Source organism: Oncorhynchus nerka, linkage group LG20 (genome assembly GCF_034236695.1).
Source record: "Oncorhynchus nerka isolate Pitt River linkage group LG20, Oner_Uvic_2.0, whole genome shotgun sequence".
In the NCBI taxonomy this organism is placed as follows: domain Eukaryota; kingdom Metazoa; phylum Chordata; class Actinopteri; order Salmoniformes; family Salmonidae; genus Oncorhynchus; species Oncorhynchus nerka.
Genome location: NC_088415.1, coordinates 59485534 through 59511255, shown reverse-complemented (window position 1 = coordinate 59511255; position 25722 = coordinate 59485534). Strand labels below are relative to the sequence as shown.

Below are 25722 nucleotides of genomic sequence, written 5' to 3'. Positions count from 1 at the left end.
GGTGTCAACGGTACAGGCTGGTGGCGGTGGTGTCCTGGTGTGGGGAATGCTTTCCTGGCACACGTCCCTTAAGTGTATCTGAACATTGTTGCTGACCAAACACAATAGAGCGTCATTGGGAGGAGATGGAACGGGCTGTTTGCAGCATGAATGTACCGCCATCCAATCTGCAGCAACTGGGTGATGCCATCGTGTGGATCAACATGTGGAACGTATTGAACGCCTTGTAGACTTCAGGTTTTTCTGGAGACAAAGGGGGGTCTGACTCAGTACACGGGCTCCCGAGTGGTGCAGCGGTCTAAGGCACTGCATCTCAGTGCAAGGGGCGTCACTACAGTCCCTGGTTTGATTCCAGGTTGTATCACATCTGGCTGTGATTGGGAGTCCCATAGGGCGGCGCACAATTGGCTCAGCGTCATCCGGGTTTGACCGGGGTAGGCCGTCATTTTAAATAAGAATTTGATCTTAACTTATTTGCCTAGTTAACTAAAATAAAAAATATAGATGGATGTACCTAATAAATTGAGTATATAGGCCTATGTTAGAGGTCTTCAAAGGTACAACATAGCCGAAATGCCGAGATCCGGACCCGAACGGGTTCGGGACCTAAATTCGGACTTTTGTCTCAGATCTGTGTCGGGTCTGATATAATTGCCAGAGGTCTTGGGTATGTGCAATTAAAATGAATTTACAGACTGAACCCAATTGGACCTGTCCTCTGTTAATGTACTTGTGGGATGAGAACTGCGTGAGCTTGGTATTTGTGTCAGCCAATTGCAACTCAATAAAATGCAAAGATTTATGTCTGGTTCCAGCTGGAGATCTTCACGTGTCCGGAAAGTTACAAAATCCCACCCGTCCGAGGGCAACTAGAGCCGTTCTGTATAGACCTGGTAGGATCCAGACCTGGTCCGATCCAAGTGAGGGAAGCAGCAGAAAAGTTATTTTTTATGCTACTTTATTAACCGGAGCTGATAAAGGTGAGAGGAGGGAGGGAGGTGCCGCTCTAGTAGAACCGTTCTGTATAGACCTGGTAGGATCCAGACCTGGTCCGATCCAAGTGAGGGAAGAAGCAGAAAAGTCCTTTTTTAGGCTACTTTATTAACCGGAGATGATAAAGTGTGAGAGGAGGGAGAGAGGTGCCGCTCTAGCAGGTGGGGGAGGGGCCATATTGTGAGAGACTCACAAGGGGAGCAGGAGGGGAGAGGGAGAAAGACAAACCAACCAATCGCGCTATAGTAGACTAATAGATGCCATAGTAGACTAATAGATGCCATAGCTAGGTTATTTATCATCAAATATGATTATGTAGTACCTGTCATGGACTGTATCAAACCAGGAGAAGCTAGTTAAGCTAGCAATCATTAGTTAGCTAGGCTTTGTTGGTAATAGCTGCAATATAGGCCTAAGCCTGTTCAATTCCTTTTTGAAAATGTCATTCTGTTGAGCCATTTTTGTTGGCCAAAGTTCCAGCTGTAATGTTGTGTTTGCCACAATATAATAGCATTACTGGTAGGAAAAGGAAAAACCAAAGAGGTAAATATGCTAAATTTAATGCCGCGATATAATAATCTGTTCCTATTTTTCCTGTAAACAATTACTTGACTTAATTTTGATATTACCCTAATTAAGTTACAGTGCCTTCACCAAGTATTCATACCCCTAGACTTATTCCACATTTGGTTGTGGCACAGCCTGAATTCAAAATGGATTACATATGTTGTTTTTTCTCACCCATCTACTCACAGTCCCCCGTAATTTTTAAAATATTTGTTTTTATTGAACCTTTATTGAACCAGGTAGGCAAGTTGAGAACAAGTTCTCATTTACAATTGCGACCTGGCCAAGATAAAGCAAAGCAGTTCGACACATACAACGACACAGAGTTACACATGGAGTAAAACAAACATACAGTCAATAATACAGTATAAACAAGTCTATATACGATGTGAGCAAATGAGGTGAGATAAGGGAGGTAAAGGAACAAAAAAGGCCATGGTGGCAAAGTAAATCAAATATAACAAGTAAAACACTGGAATGGTAGATTTGCAATGGAAGAATGTGCAAAGTAGAAATAAAAATAATGGGGTGCAAAATAAATAAATAAATTAAATACAGTAGGGAAAGAGGTAGTTGTTTGGGCTAAATTACAGGTGGGCTATGTACAGGTGCAGTAATCTGTGAGCTGCTCTGACAGTTGGTGCTTAAAGCTAGTGAGGGAGATAAGTGTTTCCGGTTTCAGAGCTTTTTGTAGTTCGTTCCAGTCATTGGCAGCAGAGAACTGGAAGGAGAGGCGGCCAAAGAAAGAATTGTTTTTGGGGGTGACTAGAGAGATATACCTGCTGGAGCGTGTGCTACAGGTGGGAGATGCTATGGTGACCAGCGAGCTGAGATAAGGGGGGACTTTACCTAGCAGGGTCTTGTAAATGACATGGAGCCAGTGGGTTTGGAGACGAGTATGAAGTGAGGGCCAGCCAACGAGAGCTTACAGGTCGCAATGTTGGGTAGTATATGGGGCTTTGGTGACAAAACGGATTGCACTGTGGTAGACTGCATCCAATTTGTTGAGTAGGGTATTGGAGGCTATTTTGTAAATGACATCGCCAAAGTCGAGGATTGGCATGATGGTCAGTTTTACAAGGGTATGTTTGGCAGCATGAGTGAGGGATGCTTTGTTGCGAAATAGGAAGCCAATTCTAGATTTATCTTTGGATTGGAGATGTTTGATATGGGTCTGGAAGGAGAGTTTACAGTCTAACCAGACACCTAAGTATTTGTAGTTGTCCACGTATTCTAAGTCAGAGCCGTCCAGAGTAGTGATGTTGGACAGGCGGGCAGGTGCAGGTAGCGATCGGTTGAAGAGCATGCATTTAGTTTTACTTGTATTTAAGAGCAATTGGAGGCCACGGAAGGAGAGTTGGCATTGAAGCTTGCCTGGAGGGTTGTTAACACAGTGTCCAAAGAAGGGCCAGAAGTATACAGAATGGTGTCGTCTGCGTAGAGGTGGATCAGAGACTCACCAGCAGCAAGAGCGACCTCATTGATGTATACAGAGAAGAGAGTCGGTCCAAGAATTGAATCCTGTGGCACCCCCATAGAAACTGCCAGAGGTCCGGACAGCAGACCCTCCGATTTGACACACTGAACTCTATCAGAGAAGTAGTTGGTGAACCAGGCGAGGCAATCATTTGAGAAACCAAGGCTGTCGAGTCTGCCGATGAGGATGTGGTGATTGACAGAGTCGAAAGCCTTGGCCAGATCAATGAATACGGCTGCACAGTAATGTTTCTTATTGACACGAAAGAGAGATTGAACAGGCTAGTAATAGGGGTGGCAACAATTTCGGCAGATCATTTTTAGAAAGAAAGGGTCCAGATTGTCTAGCCCGGCTGATTTGTAGAGGTCCAGATTTTGCAGCTCTTTCAGAACATCAGCTGAACGGATTTGGGAGAAGGAGAAATGGGGAAGGCTTGGGCAAGTTGCTGTGGGGGGTGCAGTGCTGTTGACCGGGGTAGGAGTAGCCAGGTGGAAAGCATGGCCAGCCGTAGGAAAATGCTTATTGAAATTCTCAATTATGGTGGATTTATCAGTGGTGACAGTGTTTCCTATCTTCAGTGCAGTGGGCAGCTGGGAGGAGGTGTTCTTATTCTCCATGGACTTTACAGTGTCCCAGAACTTTTTTAAGTTAGTGTTGCAGGAAGCAAATTTCTGCTTGAAAAAGCTAGCCTTGGCTTTTCTAACTGCCTGTGTATAATGGTTTCTAGCTTCCCTGTTCATCCCTGTTCCCTGTTCATCCCTGTTCGATGCTAATGCAGAACGCCATAGGATGTTTTTGTGTTGGTTAAGGGCAGTCAGGTCTGGGGAGAACCAAGGGCTATATCTGTTCCTGGTTCTAAATTTATTGAATGGGGCATGTTTATTTAAGATGGTTAGGAAGGCATTTAAAAAAAATATCCAGGCATCCTCTACTGACGGGATGAGATCAATATCCTTCCAGGATACCCCGGCCAGGTCGATTAGAAAGGCCTGCTCGCTGAAGTGTTTCAGGGAGCGTTTTACAGTGATGAGTGGAGGTCGTTTGACCGCTGACCCATTACGGATGCAGGCAATGAGGCAGTGATCGCTGAGATCTTGGTTGAAGACAGCAGAGGTGTATTTAGAGGGGAAGTTGGTTAGGATGATATCTATGAGGGTGCCCGTGTTTAAGGCTTTGGGGAGGTACCTGGTAGGTTCATTGATAATTTGTGTGAGATTGAGGGCATCAAGTTTAGATTGTAGGATGGCTGGGGTGTTAAGCATGTTCCAGTTTAGGTCGCCTAGCAGCACGAGCTCTGAAGATAGATGGGGGGCAATCAGTTCACATATGGTGTCCAGAGCACAGCTGGGGGCAGAGGGTGGTCTATAGCAGGTGGCAACGGTGAGAGACTTGTTTTTAGAGAGGTGGATTTTTAAAAGTAGAAGTTCAAATTGTTTGTGTACAGACCTGGATAGTAGGACAGAACTCTGCAGGCTTTCTTTGCAGTAGATTGCAACACCACCCCCTTTGGCAGTTCTATCTTGTCTGAAAATGTTGTAGTTTGGGATTACAATTTCAGAATTTTTGGTGGTCTTCCTAAACCAGGATTCAGACACAGCTAGAACATCCGGGTTGGCAGAGTGTGCTAAAGCAGTGAATAGAACAAACTTAGGGAGGAGGCTTCTAATGTTAACAAGCATGAAACCAAGGCTTTTACGGTTACAGAAGTCGTCAAAAGAGAGCGCCTGGGGAATAGGAGTGGAGCTAGGCACTGCAGGGCCTGGATTCACCTCTACATCGCCAGAGGAACAGAGGAGGAGTAGAATAACGGTACGGCTAAAAGCAATAAGAATTGGTCGTCTAGAACGTCTGGAACAGAGAGTAAAAGGAGGTTTCTGGGGGCGATAAAATAGCATCAAGGTATAATGTACAGACAAAGGTATGGTAGGATGTGAATACAGTGGAGGTAAACCTCGATATTGAGTGATGAAGAGAGAGATATTGTCTCTAGAAACATCATTGAAACCAGGAGATGTCATTGCATGTGTGGGTGGTGGAACTAATAGGTTGGATAAGGTATAGTGAGCAGGACTAGAGGCTCTACAGTGAAATAAGCCAATAAACACTAACCAGAACAGCAATGGACAAGGCATATTGACATTAAGGAGAGGCATGCTTAGTCGAGTGATCATAAGGGTCCAGTGAGTAGAGAGGTTGGTTGGGGGTCACGGCGATTTAGACAGCTAGCCAGGCCATCGGTAGCAAGCTAGCATAGGATGGAGGTCTGTTATTAGCCACCTCTTGCGTTCCGTCAGTAGATTAGTGGGGTTCCGTGTGGTAGAGGGGATTAATCCAAATCACACAAAAAAAACAAAAAAAATAGATAATAGATATAGAGGCCCAAGAAAAAATAAAAATAATAATAATATTAATAATACAAATAAATAAATAAATAAATTGTCTGATTGTCTATTCAGATAGCAGCCGATAAGACAGCTAACGGTTAGTGGGCCGCAGATAGGCGTTCAGGTAACGTTGCGACGGAGGAGCCAGCCGGATAACTCCTTCGGGTAGATAACGTCGGCAGTCCAGTTGTGAAGGCCTGGTGGGACACCGCGTAGGCAGTAAAATGGGTCCGGATAGGTGATTGTAGCCCAGGAGTGATTGATGGAACTCTTCAGCTGGCTAGCTCCAGAATAATTGATGTTTGCTCCGGTTATTACTGCATTGTCGGAACTAGAAGCACAAGCATTTCGCTACACTCGCATTAACATCTGCTAACCATGTGTATGTGACAAATAAAATCCGATTTGATTAGATTAGATTTTTGAATCGATGAAAGCCGATAGTCACATGGATAGCAGCTAGCTAGATGTGAGATCCAGGTATGAATGTCCAGAGTTAGCGGTTGAAATCCAGGGACATGGAGAGAAAAATTGGTCCGGTATGTTCCGTTCCGAGCCGCGCTGCGCCGTACAAAACTAGAGATAGATTTTCGAGCTAAAGGATGGCTGATGACCACAAACCGTGGTTAGCTGAATACTAACAATTAGCCAGTAAAGAAGCTAACTAGCTTCTGATTAGTTTCTGATTAGCTTCTGGATTAGCTTCTGGCTAGCTCCTGGCTAGCTTCTGGCTAGTTTCTGGCTAGCTTCTTGAAGGATTACAGATTTGAGGTAAATAATACTTTTTTAAATAAATATAAATTGGTGAGGCGGGTTGCAGGAGAGTGTTTTGAAGATGAGTTTATGGAAATTAAAAAATATATATAAAAAGGTATGTGAAAAAAGTGGTGAATATATATATATACGGGACACGACAAGACGAGGACAAAAGACGTCTGAACTGCTATGCCATCTTGTAATGACAAGGTGAAAACATGTTTTTAGAAATTCTTGCAAATGTATTGCAAATGAAATACAGATATCTAATTTACAGAAGTATTCACACCCATGGTGAAATCCCTGAGCAGTTTCCTTCCTCTCCGTAAACTGAGTTATGAAGGACGCCTGTATCTTTGTAGTGACTGGGTGTATTAATACACCATCCAAAGTGTAATTAATAACTTCACCATGCTCAAAGGAATATTCAATGTCTGCTTTTTTTTACCCATCTACCAATAGGGGCCCTTCTTTGTGAGGCTTTGGAAAACCTTCCTGGTTTTGTCATTGAATCTGCGTTCTGAAATTCACTGCTCGACTGAGGGACCTTACAGATAATTACATGTGTGGGATACAGAGATGTTCAAAAATCATGTTAAACACTATACTTGCACACAAGGGGAGTCCATGCCACTTATTATGTGACTTGTTAATGTTTACTCCTGAACTTATTTCGGCCATAACAAGGGGAGTCCATGCCACTTATTATGTGACTTGTTAATGTTTACTCCTGAACTTATTTTGGCTTGCCATAACAAGGGGAGTCCATGCCACTTATTATGTGACTTGTTAATGTTTACTCCTAAACGTATTTCAGCCACTTATTATGTGACTTGTTAATGTTTACTCCTGAACTTATTTCGGCCACTTATTATGTGACTTGTTAATGTTTACTCCTGAACTTATTTCGGCCATAACAAGGGGAGTCCATGCCACTTATTATGTGACTTGTTAATGTTTACTCCTGAACTTATTTCGGCTTGCCATAACAAGGGGAGTCCATGCCACTTATTATGTGACTTGTTAATGTTTACTCCTGAACTTATGTCGGCCATAACATTTACATTTACATTTAAGTCATTACAAAATGGTTTAATACTTATTTACTTTTCATTTTAAAACCTGTTAGGGCTACTAGTTCCCCTTTGGGAACTCACCCCACCCCCCCTGAGCTGTAATGTGGCGCAGGGAACGCAAGAAATAATCCTAAAAATATTTAACCTCCACAGAATCGCTTGAAAAATGGCTCAAATGAAAGATAAATAAGTTATTTATCTACCCAGCAAGTCAGATTTCTAAAATGTTTTACGGCGAAAACATAGCACATATTTATGTCCAACCACCACTGCATACATACTTCATTAGCTTAGCCAAGTAGGAAAAAATATGCAATCAACAAACGCAGGATTAAAAGAAAAATAATTTCACTAACCTTTTGAAATCTTCATCAGATGACAGTAATATAACATGTTACACAGTACATTCATTTTTTTTCAATAATATGCAATATATATCCATAAATCTCTGTTTACAATTATGCATCGTTCAAAAAATGCTACTCCAATGTCAGGAGAAATAAATAGCTCCGGCAGATAACGTCAGCTAACAAGGAATACACATCATAAACTTTGACTAAATATGCATGTTTTACATATGTATGGCAAGATAAACTTCTTCTAAATGCAATTGCTATGTTACAATTATTTTTAACGTTACATTTGGCGTTTACTAGGCTATAATAGAGAGTCGGCGCTCTCAGTTAGCATGCTGACTCTATCATGGAGTCGGCAGAAACCCAAAATGAAGACGTAAATATTCCCTTACCATGGCTGTTCTTGCTTCAGAAGACGTGGAAGGGTTAATACTCACCAAGTTAGCGTTCAGTTTGCAAGTCTGTGTCTTTCCGTTCTCAAACTAGACACTTTTCGGTCGAAATGTATGCAAATTTCAAGTGGCTGCGCACCAAAACGTCGAAAGTATACATTATATTTCGACTAAACTTGTCAAACTATGTTTATAATTAAGCCTTAGCATGTTATAAAGGTCTACAGCAATCGTGAGGGCGAACAGATTAGCACACGTTGTTCAGTCTGTCCTGGGAGAAAGAGAGAGAAATCTTCAGTCTCCCATTGGTGAAACTTTTTTTGTGCGTCACTGGGACGTTTGGTCACGCTGAACGTCTCGTGAGCATGTGATTCTCGCAGTTACAGGCCTCATCGAAAGCAGGCTTCACGCTGAAGACATAGAACGTGTTTCCATGGTTATAGCTCTTTGGGAAGTGTGTAAACAATGACGTCAAAGTGATGGCAACTTTTCCCATTACAAGAGAGACTTTGGGAGAATGCATGCCCTGAGACTTCTGCTTTAGCTAGAGACAAAATTTAAACGGTTTTATAAGCTTTAGAGTGTTTCCTATTCGATAACAATTTTTAATTGCATATATTAGCAACTTTTGACAAAAATTTATCATGGTTTATATGGGTGCCGAATTCCTCCAGAAGGGGCAGTATTCAGGGCTAGCCCTAACAGGTTTTAAACTCATTTGTAAAAATGTCCAAAAACATAATTCCACTTTGACATTATGGGCTATTATGTGTAGGGCAGTGACAAAAAAATCTAAATGTAATACATTTGAATTCAGGCTGAAACACACAAAAACAAAATGTCAAGGGGAGTGAATTATTTCTGAACGCACTGCACTGTAAGCAACTTTTGTGAAGGTTTGGTTTAGCTATCATTAGGCTTAGCTACTGCAGGCCTATGAAGCCAGTGCCCTGACAGTTGTGAAGGTTTGGTGTGGTATAGCTATCATTAGGCTTAGCTACTGCAGGCCTATGAAGCCAGTGCCCTGACAGTTGTGAAGGTTTGGTGTGGTATAGCTATCAGTAGGCTTAGCTACTGCAGGCCTATGAAGCCAGTGCCCTGACAGTTGAACTTGAGTTGAGCTTTTGTGAAGGTTTGGTGTGGTATAGCTATCATTAGGCTTAGCTACTGCAGGCCTATGAAGCCAGTGCCCTGACAGTTGTGAAGGTTTGGTATAGCTATCATTAGGCTTAGCTACTGCAGGCCTATGAAGTCAGTGCCCTGACAGTTGAACTTGAGTTGAGCTTTTGTGAAGGTTTGGTGTGGTATAGCTATCATTAGGCTTAGCTACTGCAGGCCTATGAAGCCAGTGACAGTTGAACTTGAGGTGAGGAAGAATGTTTTAGGCCTACCTTTAATCTAACAATATAATCGTTATCTTTATAAACAATATTTGGATAGAAAATGAATGACTTCTGTACGCCTGTATCTTTATAGCACAAGTCGCCTATCTGACAAGTATAGAGAAAACTATGTCAATATCGGGAACATGGTGCCGGCATACCTCTATCTTTCTCTCGTCTCTCTAAGGCCACAGCTTGGCCCCCCTAATATTTACTTTTGAATATAAATGTCATACAGTGGACACCTAGGCTATGCCTAGGCTATGCCTACAGTATATGCAAATGCCCTGATGCATTTGGAGCTCAAATCTCTGACACCTAAACCGTGAGGTTCCTAAATGATTGTTTTAGGAAAGTAGAAACCAATAAAACAACAGACTATAAAGTTTTGAATATACTCCACATCGAAACACAACAAACATTTTCTGGGTCATTTGTTTTTAGCAGTTTTTAAGGACACGTAGGTCATTTGGCCAAACATCTTGATTGTATGTTTAACAGAGATCTTCTGTGTATAAAGTGCAAAAATGTATCTAACTCCCCATTTATCTGTTATACGAGTGGTCTGAGGCAGTCAGTAAATAACAAGTGTTTTCAAGTGCAGTAACAACGGTTTTGGGAAACCGCTCAGAGATTTAACGATGCCTGAAGATGCTTCTGGGAAACCAGGACTGGTGCAATAAGTTATGTGAGACAAAACACATACACATTACATTTGAAGCGCAAATGACATTTTCAAAAGACTTCTACCAAGGTTTTCCAGCCACACAGCTTTGACCAGTATAGTAGCTACAGGGCATTCGGAAAGTATTCAGACCCCTTCCCTTTTTCCACATTATGTGACATAACAGCCTTATTCTAAAATGGATTCAATAAATGAAAAATCCTCATCTATCTACACACAATACTCCATAATGACAAAGTGAATACAGGTTTTAGACATTTTTTAAAATGTATTAAATATAAAAAACACAATACCTTATTTACATAAGTATTCAGAGCCTTTCCTATGTGACTTAAAACTGAGCTCAGGTGCATCCTGTTTCCATTGATCATCCTTGAGAAGTTTCTACAACTTGATTGGAGTCCACCTGTTGTAAATTCAATTGATTGGACATGATTTGGAAAGGCACACACCTGTCTATATAAGGTCCCACAGTTGACAGTCCATGTCAGAGCAGAAACCAAACCCTGAGTTAGAAGGAATTGTCCGAGACCGGATTGTATTGAGGCACAGATCTGGGGAAGGGCACCAAAACATTTCTGCAGCATTAAAGGTCCCCAAGAACACAGTGTCCTCCATCATTCTTAAATGGAAGAAGTTTGGAACCACCAAGACTCTTCCTAGAGCTGACCGCCCAGACAAACTGAGCAATCGGGGGAGAGGAGCCTTGGTCAGAGAGGTGACCAAGAACCTGATGGTCACTGACAGAGGTCCAGAGTTCCTCTGTGGAGATGGGAGAACCTTCCAGAAGGACAACCATCTCTGCAGCACTCCACCAATCAGGCCTTTTTGGCCAGATGGAAGCCACTCCTCAGTAAAAGGCACTTGACAGCCATCTTGGAGTTTGCCAAAAGGCACCTAAAGACTCTCAGACCATGAGAAAGAATATTCTCTGTTCTGATGAAACCAAGATTGAAATCTTTGGCCTGAATGCCAAGTGTCACATCTGGAGGAAACCTGGTACCATCCCTACGGTGAAGCATGGTGGTGGCAGAATCACGCTTTGGGAATGTTTTTCTGTGTCAGGGACTGGGAGACTAGTTAGGATCGAGGGAAAGATGAACGGAGCAAAGTACAGAAGGTTTGAATCCTAAGCAACCTACAGTAGCTACTGTAGTAGGTCAACGCTGTGTGCTAGAAAACCTTGGTAGAGCTTCAGACCAATCTTCTCACTTAAAATTAGTTTTTTTTGTTTTTAATATATATTTACACACTATGAGGATTGAATAATACTGTGAAAATGTGAAAATTATGATAATTCACTTTTAGTGTAAGACCACCTTAGAAAAACCCACCTGAAATGTAAGCTTGTTTGGCTGTTTTTTTTAAATGTTTGTTAATAGACTAAAAACAAAGAGAGTTTGCCCTCTTGTTAGCCAATAACAGCTAGTTTTCAATGTTCCTCCCATTAAGATCCTCCAATTAGGCCTGTCTCTCAGACCACTCCCAGACAGTCAAAATTACTGCTTGAGAAATAATGTTGCTCTCTCGCTCTGACTTCCTCTCTTTCTTTCTCACTTTGCCTACTCCCTTACTCTTGTCTTCTCTCTCTCTCTCAATTGTTATCTTACTCAGTTGCTGTGTGTGTGTGTGTGTGTGCCAGCAGTGCTGTCAGTAGCTGTGTGTGACAGACATATAGATCTACAGAGGAGAGGCGTGTGTCTGCTGCTGACAGCTGTTCACAACACACTCTCTACGTTACTCTGTCACTGGGCTGCCACTGCAGTCTAAACAAGCCTTTAGTCTCTGTATCTCTCTCCTTTTCTCTTGTTTCTCTTGCCCTCCATCTCCCTGTCTCTGTATCTCGCAGTATCTCTCTCTCATGTGCTCCATCTCTCTCCTTTGGTCTCTCGCTTTCGCTCTCTCTCTCTCTATCTGTATCTCTCTCTCTCTCTCGTGTGCTCCATCTCTCTCCTTTGGTCTCTCTCTCTCTCAATTCAAGGGGCTTTATTGGCATGGGAAACATGTGTTAACATTGACAAAGCAAGTGAGGTAGATAATATACAAAAGTGAAATAAACAATTAAAATGAACAGTAAACATTACACATACAGAAGTTTCGAAACAATAAAGACATTACAAATGTCTCTCTATCTCTCTCTCTCTCTCTCTGATTTATTTGTGTTGTGTGCTATGTCAACAGCGTCCGGTCCTTGTTGTAATTGGTAGAGTTAAAAGGAGAAGTTTTTCATGGATGATGAAAAACAGTCAAGACCAAATGTATGTTGTCAACAGCCAGGCAGCCCATCTGTCCCATTTGTCATTTACACATGTGAAGTTTAGAAAGAAAGGAATAATGATCATCAGTAACTGTAAGGTCTATGGGTAACTGCTTTTGTGATTTCTTTTTGAAATCGTGTCAATGGTTTGGTATCCTACATTGTTTATATTGTCATGTGTGAAGAGTAATTTGGTGCATTTCCTCATGACTAATATCAATCAAACTCATTCAAATAATTAATGATTCCTCTCTGTCTGTCTCCAGGTGCAGATGTGACGGAGCCCAACAGCTCAGACAGTCGCGGAGAACGTCTTGACTTTTTCCTCAAACAGGAAGAGTCTCTGGCAGCGAGCGAGGCCAACTTCCTGGGTGCCAGCGGCGAATCAGATGAGGCCGGAGGTGGGACCGGGGGCAGGACTACCCCATTGGTAGCCAATCTGAGGGCAGCGTTGATGAGCAAAAACAGCCTGCTGTCGCTACGGGCTGAGATGCTGGGAGACGATAACCCTCTCTTGTTTGAATACCTGCCCAAAGGAGGGCACTCCCTCTCACGTAAGTTACTGTTAAAGTACATGACACTGTAGCTACTGTTTGAGTGTCACACATTAGCACTGATATAGAATCACCATTCTCTTGTTGGCTTAGGTGTGTATGTATGCTTGCGTATGTGCTTGTGTGCTGTTTGTGCGCGTGTTCAGTATGTAACAGGTCTGTGTGATGGTGCAAGAGAGGACAGTTGTGACTCAGTGAAAGAACATTGTGCTGGGATGGCTCCCGGGTGAGGATTACTCAGTTGTGACTCAGTGAAAGAACATTGTGCTGGGATGGCTCCCGGGTGAGGATTACTCAGTTGTGACTCAGTGAAAGAACATTGTGCTGGGATGGCTCCCGGGTGAGGATTACTCAGTTGTGACTCAGTGAAAGAACATTGTGCTGGGATGGCTCCCGGGTGAGGATTACTCAGTTGTGACTCAGTGAAAGAACATTGTGCTGGGACGGCTCCCAGGTGAGGATTACTCAGTTGTGACTCAGTGAAAGAACATTGTGCTGGGATGGCTCCCGGGTGAGGATTACTCAGTTGTGACTCAGTGAAAGAACATTGTGCTGGGATGGCTCCCGGTGAGGATTACTCAGTTGTGACTCAGTGAAAGAACATTGTGCTGGGATGGCTCCCGGGTGAGGATTACTCAGTTGTGACTCAGTGAAAGAACATTGTGCTGGGATGGCTCCCGGGTGAGGATTACTCAGTTGTGACTCAGTGAAAGAACATTGTGCTGGGATGGCTCCCGGGTGAGGATTACTCAGTTGTGACTCAGTGAAAGAACATTGTGCTGGGATGGCTCCCGGGTGAGGATTACTCAGTTGTGACTCAGTGAAAGAACATTGTGCTGGGATGGCTCCCGGGAGAGGAAATGTTTGCTGGAGTGTGTGGTTTCGTACCACAGGGTTTAGCCATGTTCATCTGTGTGCATTTGTGAGTGAGTGAGTTGAGTGAGTTGAGTGAGTTGAGTGAGTTGAGTGAGTTGAGTGAGTTGAGTGAGTTGAGTGAGTGAGTGAGTGAGTGAGTGAGTGAGTGAGTGAGTGAGTGAGTGAGTGAGTGAGTGAGTGAGTGAGTGAGTGAGTGAGTGAGTGAGTGAGTGAATGAATGAGTGAACGATGTGGATGGGTCCGTGCAGGTGTGTGTGTATGAGGCTTTGAGGATGACCTTCCCCTACCCTCCATCTTGTTCTAAATATATCATGATGCTAGTAATTGGTATGATAAAAGCTTAAATCATCAACTTACATTTCCCACTCACTGCGCCACTCCGTGAAGGTATTTTGGACCATTGGAATATACAGTATCTCCCAGTGCATATTTGTGTGTGTGTGTGTGCGTGCACGAGTGTGTGTTTAATTTCTCTTTGCCTTCCTTGGCTGGTGATTGTCTCCTTTGTGCCGAGTTGTTTCTGTCTTTGTTTGGGGGGAGACGGAGAAAGGAGTCCAACTCTAAAACTCGTCCTGCCCTTTCTGCTTCACTACAATAGTACTGGAGGTTGGTGCTTTAACACTTTGATTGAATGGACCATCCCCCCCCCCACACACACACACACACACGCACACACTGTTTAGTGTGCCAGAGAAAGATGTCTCTGTTGGTTTGCTTTAAGTGGAGAGACTGAGGTCTTGTCACAGACTGCCACTTATCTGACAGGCTCTTAAAGGAAGAGGCCTCTATCACACACACACACACACACACACACACACACACACACACACACACACACACACACACACACCATTTAATGTAAGGGAAATAATAGTTCTAAATAGTTCCACAAACAAAGAATCCTCAATCCCAGTCATGTGGACCCTTAACATACCAGAATATCAATTTCTATCAGCTCTCTCTAATCTTCCTTTGGCATCAGTATTACACACACACACACACACACACACATACGCACTAACACAAGCACGCACACACACAGCAGTGGAAGAAGTACCAATTGTCATACCTTAGTCAAAGTAAAGATACTGTAACTTAAAGCAGCAATCAGCAGTTAAAACAATAACAAATAGTTTTGACAGTTCTCTGACCTCCCTATAGGCTGTCTCATCATTGTCGGTGATCAGGCCTACCACTTAACTCTCTTGGTAGATAGTGTGGTCTACAGATTATCATGAGGTATTCTACCTCAGGGGAGCAATACCTTGAGACTTCTTTAATATTAGACATTGTGTACCAGCAGTTATTGACAAATAGACACACACTCCTGCCCCTCGTTTTACCAGACGTAGCTGCTCTGTCCTGCCGATGCATGGAGAAGCCAGCCAGCTCTATATTATCCGTGTCGTCTTTCAGACACGTCTCGGTGAAACATAAGATATTACAGTTTTTAACCTGTTAGTACTCTAGGAGCAGTATTTCATTTTTGGATAAAAAGACGTGCCGTTTTAAGCGCAATATTTTGTCACGAAAATATGCTCGAATATGCTTGGAATTGATAGTTTTGGAAAGAAGAGAGTCTTACGTTTCCAGAACTGCAAAGATTTTCACTGTGAGTCCCTTAGAACAAATGCTTCGGGCAAAACCAAGATGTATGACCGACCAGGAAATGAACAGGATTTTTGAGGCTACGTTTTCCATGATCGCCTTATATGGCTGTGAATGCGACAGGAATCAACGGACACTTTATCTTGTTTCCCCAAGGTCTCTGCAGCATTGTGACGTATTTGTAGGCATATCATTGGAAGATTGACCATAAGAGACTACAATTGCCAAGTGTCCCTCTTGGTGTCTGCGTGGCATTTGGTGCGCAAAAGTCAGCTCCCAGTGTTTTTCCATTCGAATCAGACAACAAAGCAGGCTTCAAGGACGGTGCTTTCAATGGAGAGATATATGCCAAACCACCTTCAGGACTGATTCAAACAACGTTTTCCATGTTTCAGTCGATATTATGGAGTTAATTCGGAAAAAAGTTTGACGTGTAGGTGACTGAATTTTCGGTTAGTTTCGGTAGCCAAATGCATAGTAACAAAAGGGAACGATGTGTCCTACACAAGAATCTTTCAGGAAAAACTGGACATCTGCTATGTAACTGAGAGTCTCCTCATTGAAACATCTGAAGTTCTTCAAAGGTAAATTATTTTATTTGATTCCTTGGCTGGTTTTTGTGAATATGTTGCGTGCTAAATGCTAACGCTAAATGCTAAGCTAGCTATCACCACTCTTACACAAATTATTGATTTTCTCTGGTTCTAAAGCATATTTTGAAAATCTGAGACGACAGGATTGTTAAGAAAAGGATAAGCTTGAGAGCAGGCATATTTATTTCATTTCATTTGCGATTTTTAGAAATCGCTAACGTTGCGTTATGGTAATGAGCTTGAGGCTGTAGTAACGATACCGCATGCGGGATGGGGCGGACTATGAGGTTAATGTCCTGTTGGTAGGATAGTCTTAAATTGTAGATCGTCCAGTTGGTTTTCCAATGATTGCACGTTGGCCAATAGTACTGAAAGAAGTGGTGGTTTACCTACTCATCGGAAAATTCTTCCAAGGCACCCCGGCCCCTCCTCACCCTTTTCCTCGTGCTGATATGACAGGGATTTGGGCCTTGTCTTGACAAAGCACTATATCCTTCACGTCAGACTCATTAAAAATAAATTGCTGTCCTGTTCGAGGTGAGTAATCGCTGTTCTGATGCCCAGAAGCTCTTTTCGGTCATAAGAGACGGTAGCAGCAGCATTATGTACAAAATGAGTGAAACAAAAACATGTAAAATAGCACAGTTGGTTAGGAGCCCGTAAAACATCAGCCATCCCCTCCGCCACCATTACTTGCCGAGTGCAGTTGACTGCAGTTTGGTGTCGTAACCGACTTCAGTGTGCAAATGCTCACCTTCGATGGCCAATGGCACACTGGAGAAGTGTGCTCTTCACGGAGGAATCCCAGTTACAACTGTACCAGGCAGATGGCAGACAGTGTGTATGGCGTTGTGTGGGGGAGCGAACAGAGTGCCCAATGGTGGTGGGGTTATGGTATGGACAGGCATAAGCTACGGACAATGAACACAATTCCATTTTATCGGTTGTAATGTGAATGCACAGAAATACCGTGACGAGATCCTGAGGTCCATTGTCGTGCAATTTATCTGCCGTTATCACCTCATGTTTCAGCATGATAATGCAAGGCCCCATGTCGCAAAGATCTGTATGCAATTCCTGGAAGCTGAAAATGTCCCAGTTCTTCCATGGCCTGCATACTCACCAGACATGTCACCCATTGAGCATATTTGGGATTCTCTGGATGGCTGTGTATGACAGCGTGTTCCAATTCCCGTCAATATCCAGCAACTTCGCACAGCCATTGAAGAGGGTGGGACAACATTCCACAATCAACAGCCTGATCAGCTCTATGCAAAGGAGATGTGTGAGGCTGCATGATGCAAATGGTCGTCACACCAGACACTGACTGGTTTTCTGATCCACGACCCTACCTTGTTTTTAAGGTATCTATGACCAACAGATGCATATCTGATTTCCCAGTCATGTGAAATCCATAGATTAGGGCCTAATGAATTTATTTCAATTGACTGATTTCCTTATATGAACTGTAACTCAGTGAAATCTTTGAAATTGTTGCATATTTGTTCAGTGTATATGTTTTTTGGAATGTAAAAGTAAAATATGTCAAAAATATAAATCGGTAAGTACAGATAGATCAAAAAAAAGACTTATGTAGTATTTCAAAGTATTTTTACTTAGTTACTTTACACCACTGTACATACATTAACACACACAGACAAACACAGACACATACACACACGGCCCCTCTAATACTACAATTGACTTCCAGGTTCCCCTTCTAAACCCTTCTAGCTAATCGTTAGATGTGTGGAGGAGGAAACGGTGGATGTTTTCCGGGAATGTTCAGGGAATATTTAGACAGAGTTTGTTATCATGTACTATCAGAATGTATTTACACCTACTTTGATTTGAAATGTATTACTAATACTTAACTCTTAGAAGTTGCACCCATTAAGGACATATATATATACTGTATATATTTCATTCCCCGAAACACTGCCCCCACAAACACACAATGTTGTTTTACAGCTGGATCTCTTTGGAAGTGTTCCCTTGATACACCTATATGAGTGATTTGTTCATTCAAGGATCCAACAATACAATGTCTTTTTCAGTTGTCAGATACACTCTTTTATATTGTTTATACGGTTGTGATCAGGGTGGGTGACTCTGCTCATCCTTTCTTTTCCTGACTAGACCAACCTTCGCTCCAGCCAGGGAAGTCACTAGGCCTATTTTAGGGGGGCTTTATTCATTAAATCAATATATCAGTCAATATATTTTCTCTGATTTTTTCTTCTTCGTCCGTCAACCGTTCCATCGCGTCATAAACTTCACTAGGACCTGGGGGAAGGGGGAGGGGGGGGGGTGCTTCAGAGGCTGCTGCACGTGCTAGTGACAGTTAGGTCAACTTGTAGCTAACATTTTGGTTAACGTTAGCTACTGCTGTGGCTTGAGACTGCTAGCTAACAGTAAACTGACAGAAAAAGGCTACGATGTGAATTTGTGGTAAGTTAGAACAGATAGAGCGTATTCACTACTATAGACTTTGGTCATAATCAAAACTTTGTTAACTTAACGCTAGGTGGAACGCTAGTGCCCCATCTCGACAACAACAGGAAAAGGCTCTGACAGGATTGACTGACCTTCATGTCTTAAAGTAGTGATGGACTGTCGTTTCTCTTTGCTTATTTGAGCTGTTCTTGCCATAATATGGACTTTACCAAATAGGGCTATCTTATGTATACCACCCTTACCTTGTCACAACAGAACTGATCAAACGCATCCTCTTTGGCTAGGTGGGACGCTAGCGTCCCATCTCGACAACATCCGGTGAAATTGCAGATCGCGAATTTCAAATGACAGAAATCGTAATATTAAACATTCATGAAAATACAAGGGTCATACATCAGTTTAAAGCTTAACTTCTTGTTAATCCAGCCGCTTTGTCAGATTTCAAAAAGGCTTTACGGCGCAAGCATACCATGCGATTATCTGAGGACAGCGCCCCGCATACAAAAGCATTAAAAACATTTTCCAAACCAGCAGAGGTGTCACAAAAGTCAGAAATAGTGATCCAATAAATCACTTACTTTGAAGATCTTCCTCTGTTTGCAATCCCAAGGGTCCCAGCTACACAACAAATGGTTGTTTTGTTTGATAAAGTCCTTCTTTATATCCCAAAGAAGTCAGACAGATTATATCTAGTTAACATTGTATTTAAATGTAGTCTTGCTATCTGTTCCAGGCTATAAATGAGACAGATTATATCTAGTTAACGTTTAATGTTGTTTTGCTATCTATGCCAGGCTATAAATGAGACAGATTACGTAACATCAGGCACATATCATTTCATACTCAATTGCTTTCATTCAGTAGGCCATTGCAAAACAAATATCAGTAGGTCATGTGTAGAAAAGGCTAGCTAACGACTAACGTTTTACCAGTTCAATTACTCAACTGTAGGCTAGCTAACGACTAACGTCTTACCAGTTCCACTGTAGGCTAGCTAACGACTAACGTTTTAGCAGTTCAATTTCCATCTGTAGGCTAGCTAACGACTAATGTTTTACCAGTTCAATTTCCAACTGTAGGCTAGCTAACGACTAACGTTTTACCAGTTCAACTGTAGGCTAGCTAACGACTAACGTTTTACCAGTTCAACTGTAGGCTAGCTAACGACTAACGTTTTACCAGTTCAACTGTAGGCTAGCTAACGACTAACGTTTTACCAGTTCAACTGTAGGCTAGCTAACTACTAACGACATTAGATCAGTGTCTAACACAAACTACGAGGCCAACCTAGACCAAAAATAACCTTTTTTTGATCGTTGTTACACTAAAAATACATGACAAAAATACATTTTGGGGGCTTTAAAACAAGTCCTGGGGGAGTATCCCCAGACCCCCCTAAAAGAGGCTTAGCCCCCCTATCCATGAATCTCTTGTGACGTCCCTGGCTCTCCCTAAAATGGATGCTCTCATAGACAGCTGATTGAAATCAGTATTTTATACTGAACAAAAGATCATAATTCGTCTTCTCAAACATCACACACACAAACACACACACACACACACACACACACACACACACACACACACACACACACACACACACACATATACACACACACACACTCAATGACTCGTCCGTCCTCTTTGTGCGCACGTGGGTGGAAGGAGAACAAGAGGATGAATGAAAAAAGAGAGAGAAAACCGAGAACCAACCCCTAACCCTTTCCTCCTGTCTGGTATAGGAGAGGACAGTATTTTTGTTCTTTCTTCCTCCGCTGCTCTGCGCTGGGTTGGCTGTGGCGATGCGGCTGCCCCCTTGCCCCCTCTCTCTCTGTGCTGCTGTTGTGTGGACGCAGCCAGCTGGTTGCAGTTTGTCCAGAGTGGGTGGGTGAGACTAGTTTCCTGTGCTCCTCAGGGCTCCACAACAACCACCACTACCAGCAGCACCTCCACAGCCCAACACTCCAACCAGGGGCCACAGCAGGAGCCGCAGGGGCCACATTTGATAGCAAACAAGGGGTTGCTTCCTCCTCCTATTCCGCCTCCTCTCCTCTTCTCCTCCCACCTCCCCTTCCACCACCCCAACCATCCTCCCGCCGTCCACCCACTGCCCCCCCGCAGCCCTCCGAGGCCAGGCCTCTGATGGCCCCTGGGTTGCGGCCTGGGGGACCCCGCTCAGCGCTCCACTCACACTCAGTGGAGCTGGCTATGGATGAAGAAGAGGCCCTGAAGGGCCCTGAGCCCTGCTCACCCCCACCAGAGGTAAGCAGAAACATCCATGTGTACCCCGGGTGGAAGTTGGCCCTTTAGGCACTGATCTGGGATCAGCTTATCATCACTAGATTATAACCTTAACAATGAGGAGGAATGTAAACATGACCTGAGATCAGTGCCCAGGGACAACTTCATCCTTCTCCTTCTGGTTATACCCTGCGGGTAGGCGTGGGGTTGGTAGGGGGCTGTATACCCCTGGGGGTCATATCTCAACCCTTCCCCCAACCCCTCTACCATTGTGCGTGTTTGTTCACTCTAGTCTAGCTGACTGTGTGTGGAATCTATTGTATTTCCTGTTTTAGTTCCCTGTGATATTACTGGTGATATCTGTTTGTCCGTACAGTCTGTCTGCCCAACCTTCTCCTTCCTGTCTATGTTTTTGTCGTTCATGTGTTCCTTTCTCTTTTCCTTTTTCAACTTTACCTTTTTTTCATGATTTTATTACCATTTAATGAACTATCTTAACATAAGCACATGCAGTACACCTACAAACCAGATTGCATACACCTAGCTCAGAGTTGATGGTAAGTAGGGAGTAATATTAGCAGATGTGATATTAGTTTTCAAGTTAGACACTGTATGTGGTCCTATAGACCAGTGCTTTTCAACCGGTGTTTTCAAAACCTTTTTTAAACTTTGGCTATGAACGTGACCTGTGGAAAGCACATGGTATTTTGACCTGAGAGCACCAATGCCGGTCAGATAACACATGGAGCAGGGCTTTGATGAGGCTTTACAGTACCACAGCCTCTGGTATAGAAACACATGGAGCAGGGCTTTGATGAGGCTTTACAGTACCACAGCCTCTGGTATAGAAACACATGGAGCAGGGCTTTGATGAGGCTTTACAGTACCACAGCCTCTGCTATAGAAACACATGGAGCAGGGCTTTGATGAGGCTTTACAGTACCACAGCCTCTGCTATAGAAACACATGGAGCAGGGCTTTGATGAGGCTTTACAGTACCACAGCCTCTGCTATAGAAACACATGGAGCAGGGCTTTGATGAGGCTTTACAGTACCACAGCCTCTGGTATAGAAACACATGGAGCAGGGCTTTGATGAGGCTTTACAGTACCACAGCCTCAGGTATAGAAACACATGGAGCAGGGCTTTGATGAGGCTTTACAGTACCACAGCCTCTGGTATAGAAACACATGGAGCAGGGCTTTGATGAGGCTTTACAGTACCACAGCCTCTGGTATAGAAACACATGGAGCAGGGCTTTGATGAGGCTTTACAGTACCACAGCCTCTGGTATAGAAACACATGGAGCAGGGCTTTGATGAGGCTTTACAGTACCACATCCTCTGGTATAGAAACACATGGAGCAGGGCTTTGATGAGGCTTTACAGTACCACAGCCTCTGCTATAGAAACACATGGAGCAGGGCTTTGATGAGCCTTCACAGTACCACAGCCTCTGGTGGTCATTAGCACTAAATAAATTAATAGAAACATTTCAGGTGTTCCGCAGGATTGTTTACCCCATTAAGGCGTGCCACAGTTCAAAAAAGGTTGGGAACCACTGCTATAGATGGTTTAGATAACAGAACGGTTTGGGGACTGAATAGAATCAATATCTCTTGACAATAAGAGGGTCGCACTGAGACCGCAGGAAATTGCCTGCTTCATTCTACCACTGTGTGTGTGTGTGTGTGTGTGTGTGTGTGTGTGTGTGTGTGTGTGTGTGTGTGTGTGTGTGTGTGTGTGTGTGTGTGTGTGTGTGTGTGTGTGTGTGTGTGTGTGTGTGTGTGTGTGTGTGTGTGTGTGTGTGTGTGTGGCATTTGGTTTCAGTGGACCTCCCTCCCTACAAGCCTCCGTATCTCTGTGGACAAGCCATCTGTTTGCCCAGCGCATGGTGTCTGTTCTTAAGGAAGGAGGGAGGGATGGAGAGTGGATGTGGAGGAGGTGTAGGCTTTAGTTTGGGGATGAACACACACACCCATGGGGAGTGGTCATTGAACAAACAAAAGTGCATCTCTAACCTCCTTTCCAGAGAGACGGATAAATATTAACTTATCTCCCTCAACCCCCTTTCTCTCTCTCTCTCTGTCGCTCTCTCGCTCTCTCTCTCTCTCTCTCTCTCTCGCTCTCTCGCTCTCTCTCGCTCTCCCTCTCACTCTCTTTCTCTGTCTCTCTCTTTCTCTGTCTCTCTCTTTCTCTGTCTCTCTCTCTCTCTCTCACTCTCCACCTGTTATGTTACGATTAAAGGAGTGAAGGGTGATTGTGTTATAATGCCACACTGACCACAGACTGAAGCCCTTAGATCGGCAGGACCTCACCCAAACACTGACCTATTTTTAATCTCTGTTTGTAATATTATTTTGGTTTATTTGAAGTGTTGTTTATTTATTTGCTTTCTGACTTTTTCTCTCTTTTACAGTTTGTCTTGTTTTTGTGTCTTTTGTTCTGTCAAGATGTGTGAATTTTGTGTGTCTCTCTCTCTCTTTCTGTGTGAGTGTGTTCACAGCTTGCCTTGCCTGCATGTCTAAAGAATATTCTTCCATACATTTTAGAGCCAGGGTGTGATTGTGTTAACTGTGTATCCTGTGTTTTTAGGTGGATACGCGGGATGAAAATGATTCTAATCAGGGATACAACAAAGGTATGTATGGTGCCTGACCGGTTCATTTTAATTTGAACATATACATTCTAAAAGTCCTCTCTATATTTTTGACTATTGTTCTCACATGATTATATCTTTCTCTCCCACACTCTTTCTATCTCCATGCTTTCTTCCCCCCTATCTCCTTCTCCTCCTCTTCTCTCTCTTAGTTCTGGAGCATGGCCCATCTCCCATGGAGGGGGATCAGATGGCTGAAGAGAGGCATGGTGTGTCCAGGGTGGAGGTGTTGGAAGGTGGGGGGAGAGGGGCCCTGTTGGGTCCTGCTTGGCCCCAGGAGCTGGCCTGCTCCCTGTGCAAACGGCTGTTCAGCAGCCTGGAGCAGCTCAAGAAGCACGAGTACCGCCACACCCTGTCCCTCATGGCCCTCTCCCTGGACTGGCCTGACCCACAAGGCCCCCAAGCCAACCACCACCACAACCAGACTCACGCATTCTCTCAGGGCCCCATTCCTTCCCAGTCTCTCTATCGCCTCCCGGTGGTTGAGCCTTTCCCAGCACGGTACCTCTGCTCCCAGTGTCCAGCCACCTTCACGCTCAAGTCCAACGCAGACCGACATGAGAAGACCATCCACTTCAAGAGGAAGCTGATGCAGTGCACCTACTGTCTGAAACACTTCAGAGACCGTACTGATCTACACAGACACCTGTCTTCTGTACACTCCAGAGAAAGAGGGCACTCGTGCCCGGCCTGTACCAAGGCGTTCAGCACCCAGAAGAACCTGGCCACACATGTCAAGGTGTGCTGCCAGGTGGGGGTGGGGGTAGGGTCATGGAGAAGGGTCGGGGTGGGGCAGTGTGGAGTTGCCGAGCAACTGTGGGGCTTGCATCATGAGATGAAGGTAGACGCCCATAGCAACCATAATAGTCATCATCACCATGTGAATGTGGTCGATTGAGCTTGGAAGCATACGAAGATAAAGAGAGTAAATACACACACACACACCCACGTAAACACACACACACACACCCATGTAAACACACACACACCCACGTACGCACACACACACACGTAAAGACACACACACACACACACCCACGTATGCACACACACACACACGTAAACACACACACCCACGTAAACACACACACACACACCCACGTACGCACACACAAACACACACGTAAACACACACACACACACCCACGTATGCACACACACACACACACACACACACGCACACAAACACCCACGTACGCACACACACACACACGTAAGCACACACACACACCCACGTACGCACGCACACACACACGTAAGCACACACACACACACCCACGTACGCACGCACACACACACACACGCACACACACACACACACACACCCGTACGCACATACACACACACACGCACACACACACACACACACCCACGTACGCACACACACACACACACGCACACACACACTCAAACACTATACATGCCATTTAATGACCTGTGGTGTCACTTCCTCCATAAACCCCGTATCTCCCTCCATAAACCCCTATCTCCCTCCCTAAACCCATATCTCCCTCCATAAACCCATATCTTCCTCCATACACCCATATCTCCATCCCTAAACCCATATCTTCCTCCATAAACCTATATCTCCCTCCATAAACCCACATCTCCCTCCATAAACCCACATCTCCCTCCATAAACCCACATCTCCCTCCCTAAACCCATATTTCCCCCCATAAACCCATATCGCCTTCCCTTAACCCATATCTCCCTCCATAAACCCATATCTTCCTCCCTAAACCCATATCTCCCTCCATAAACCCATATATCCTTCCCTTAACCCATATCTCCCTCCATAAACCCATATCTTCCTCCATAAACCCATATCTCCCTCCATAAACCCATATCTCCCTCCCTAAACCCATATCTCCCTCCCTAAACCCATATCTCCCTCCATGAACCCATATCTTCCTCCATACACCCATATCTCCATCCCTAAACCCATATCTTCCTCCATAAACCTATATCTCCCTCCATAAACCCACATCTCCCTCCATAAACCCACATCTCCCTCCATAAACCCACATCTCCCTCCCTAAACCCATATTTCCCTCCATAAACCCATATCTCCTTCCCTTAACCCATATCTCCCTCCATAAACCCATATCTTCCTCCCTAAACCCATATCTCCCTCCATAAACCCATATCTCCCTCCATAAACCCATATCTCCCTCCATAAACCCATATCTCCCTCCATAAACCCATATCTCCCTCCCTAAACCCATATCTCCCTCCATAAACCCATATCTCCTTCCCTTAACCCATATCTCCCTCCATAAACCCATATCTCCCTCCATAAACCCATATATCCTTCCCTTAACCCATATCTCCCTCCATAAACCCATATCTTCCTCCATAAACCCATATCTCCCTCCATAAACCCATATCTCCCTCTCTAAACCCATATCTC

The 25722-nt window shown here is 43.9% G+C and overlaps 1 protein-coding gene across 3 annotated transcripts in view; it reads left to right on the top strand.

The window, feature by feature from the left end:
- Positions 1-25722, top strand: part of LOC115126386 (zinc finger and BTB domain-containing protein 46-like) — a 217077-nt gene that overhangs the window by 180404 nt on the left and 10951 nt on the right. For 2 of the 3 annotated variants that reach the window (XM_065005659.1, XM_065005660.1), the window contains exon 4: positions 12592-12879. In XM_065005659.1, the coding sequence (XP_064861731.1) occupies positions 12592-12879 (288 nt within the window). Of the gene's footprint in view, positions 1-12591; positions 12880-20328; positions 20676-23248; positions 23295-23464 lie in introns of all 3 variants that reach the window. The other variant, XM_065005658.1, reaches the window with a different exon arrangement.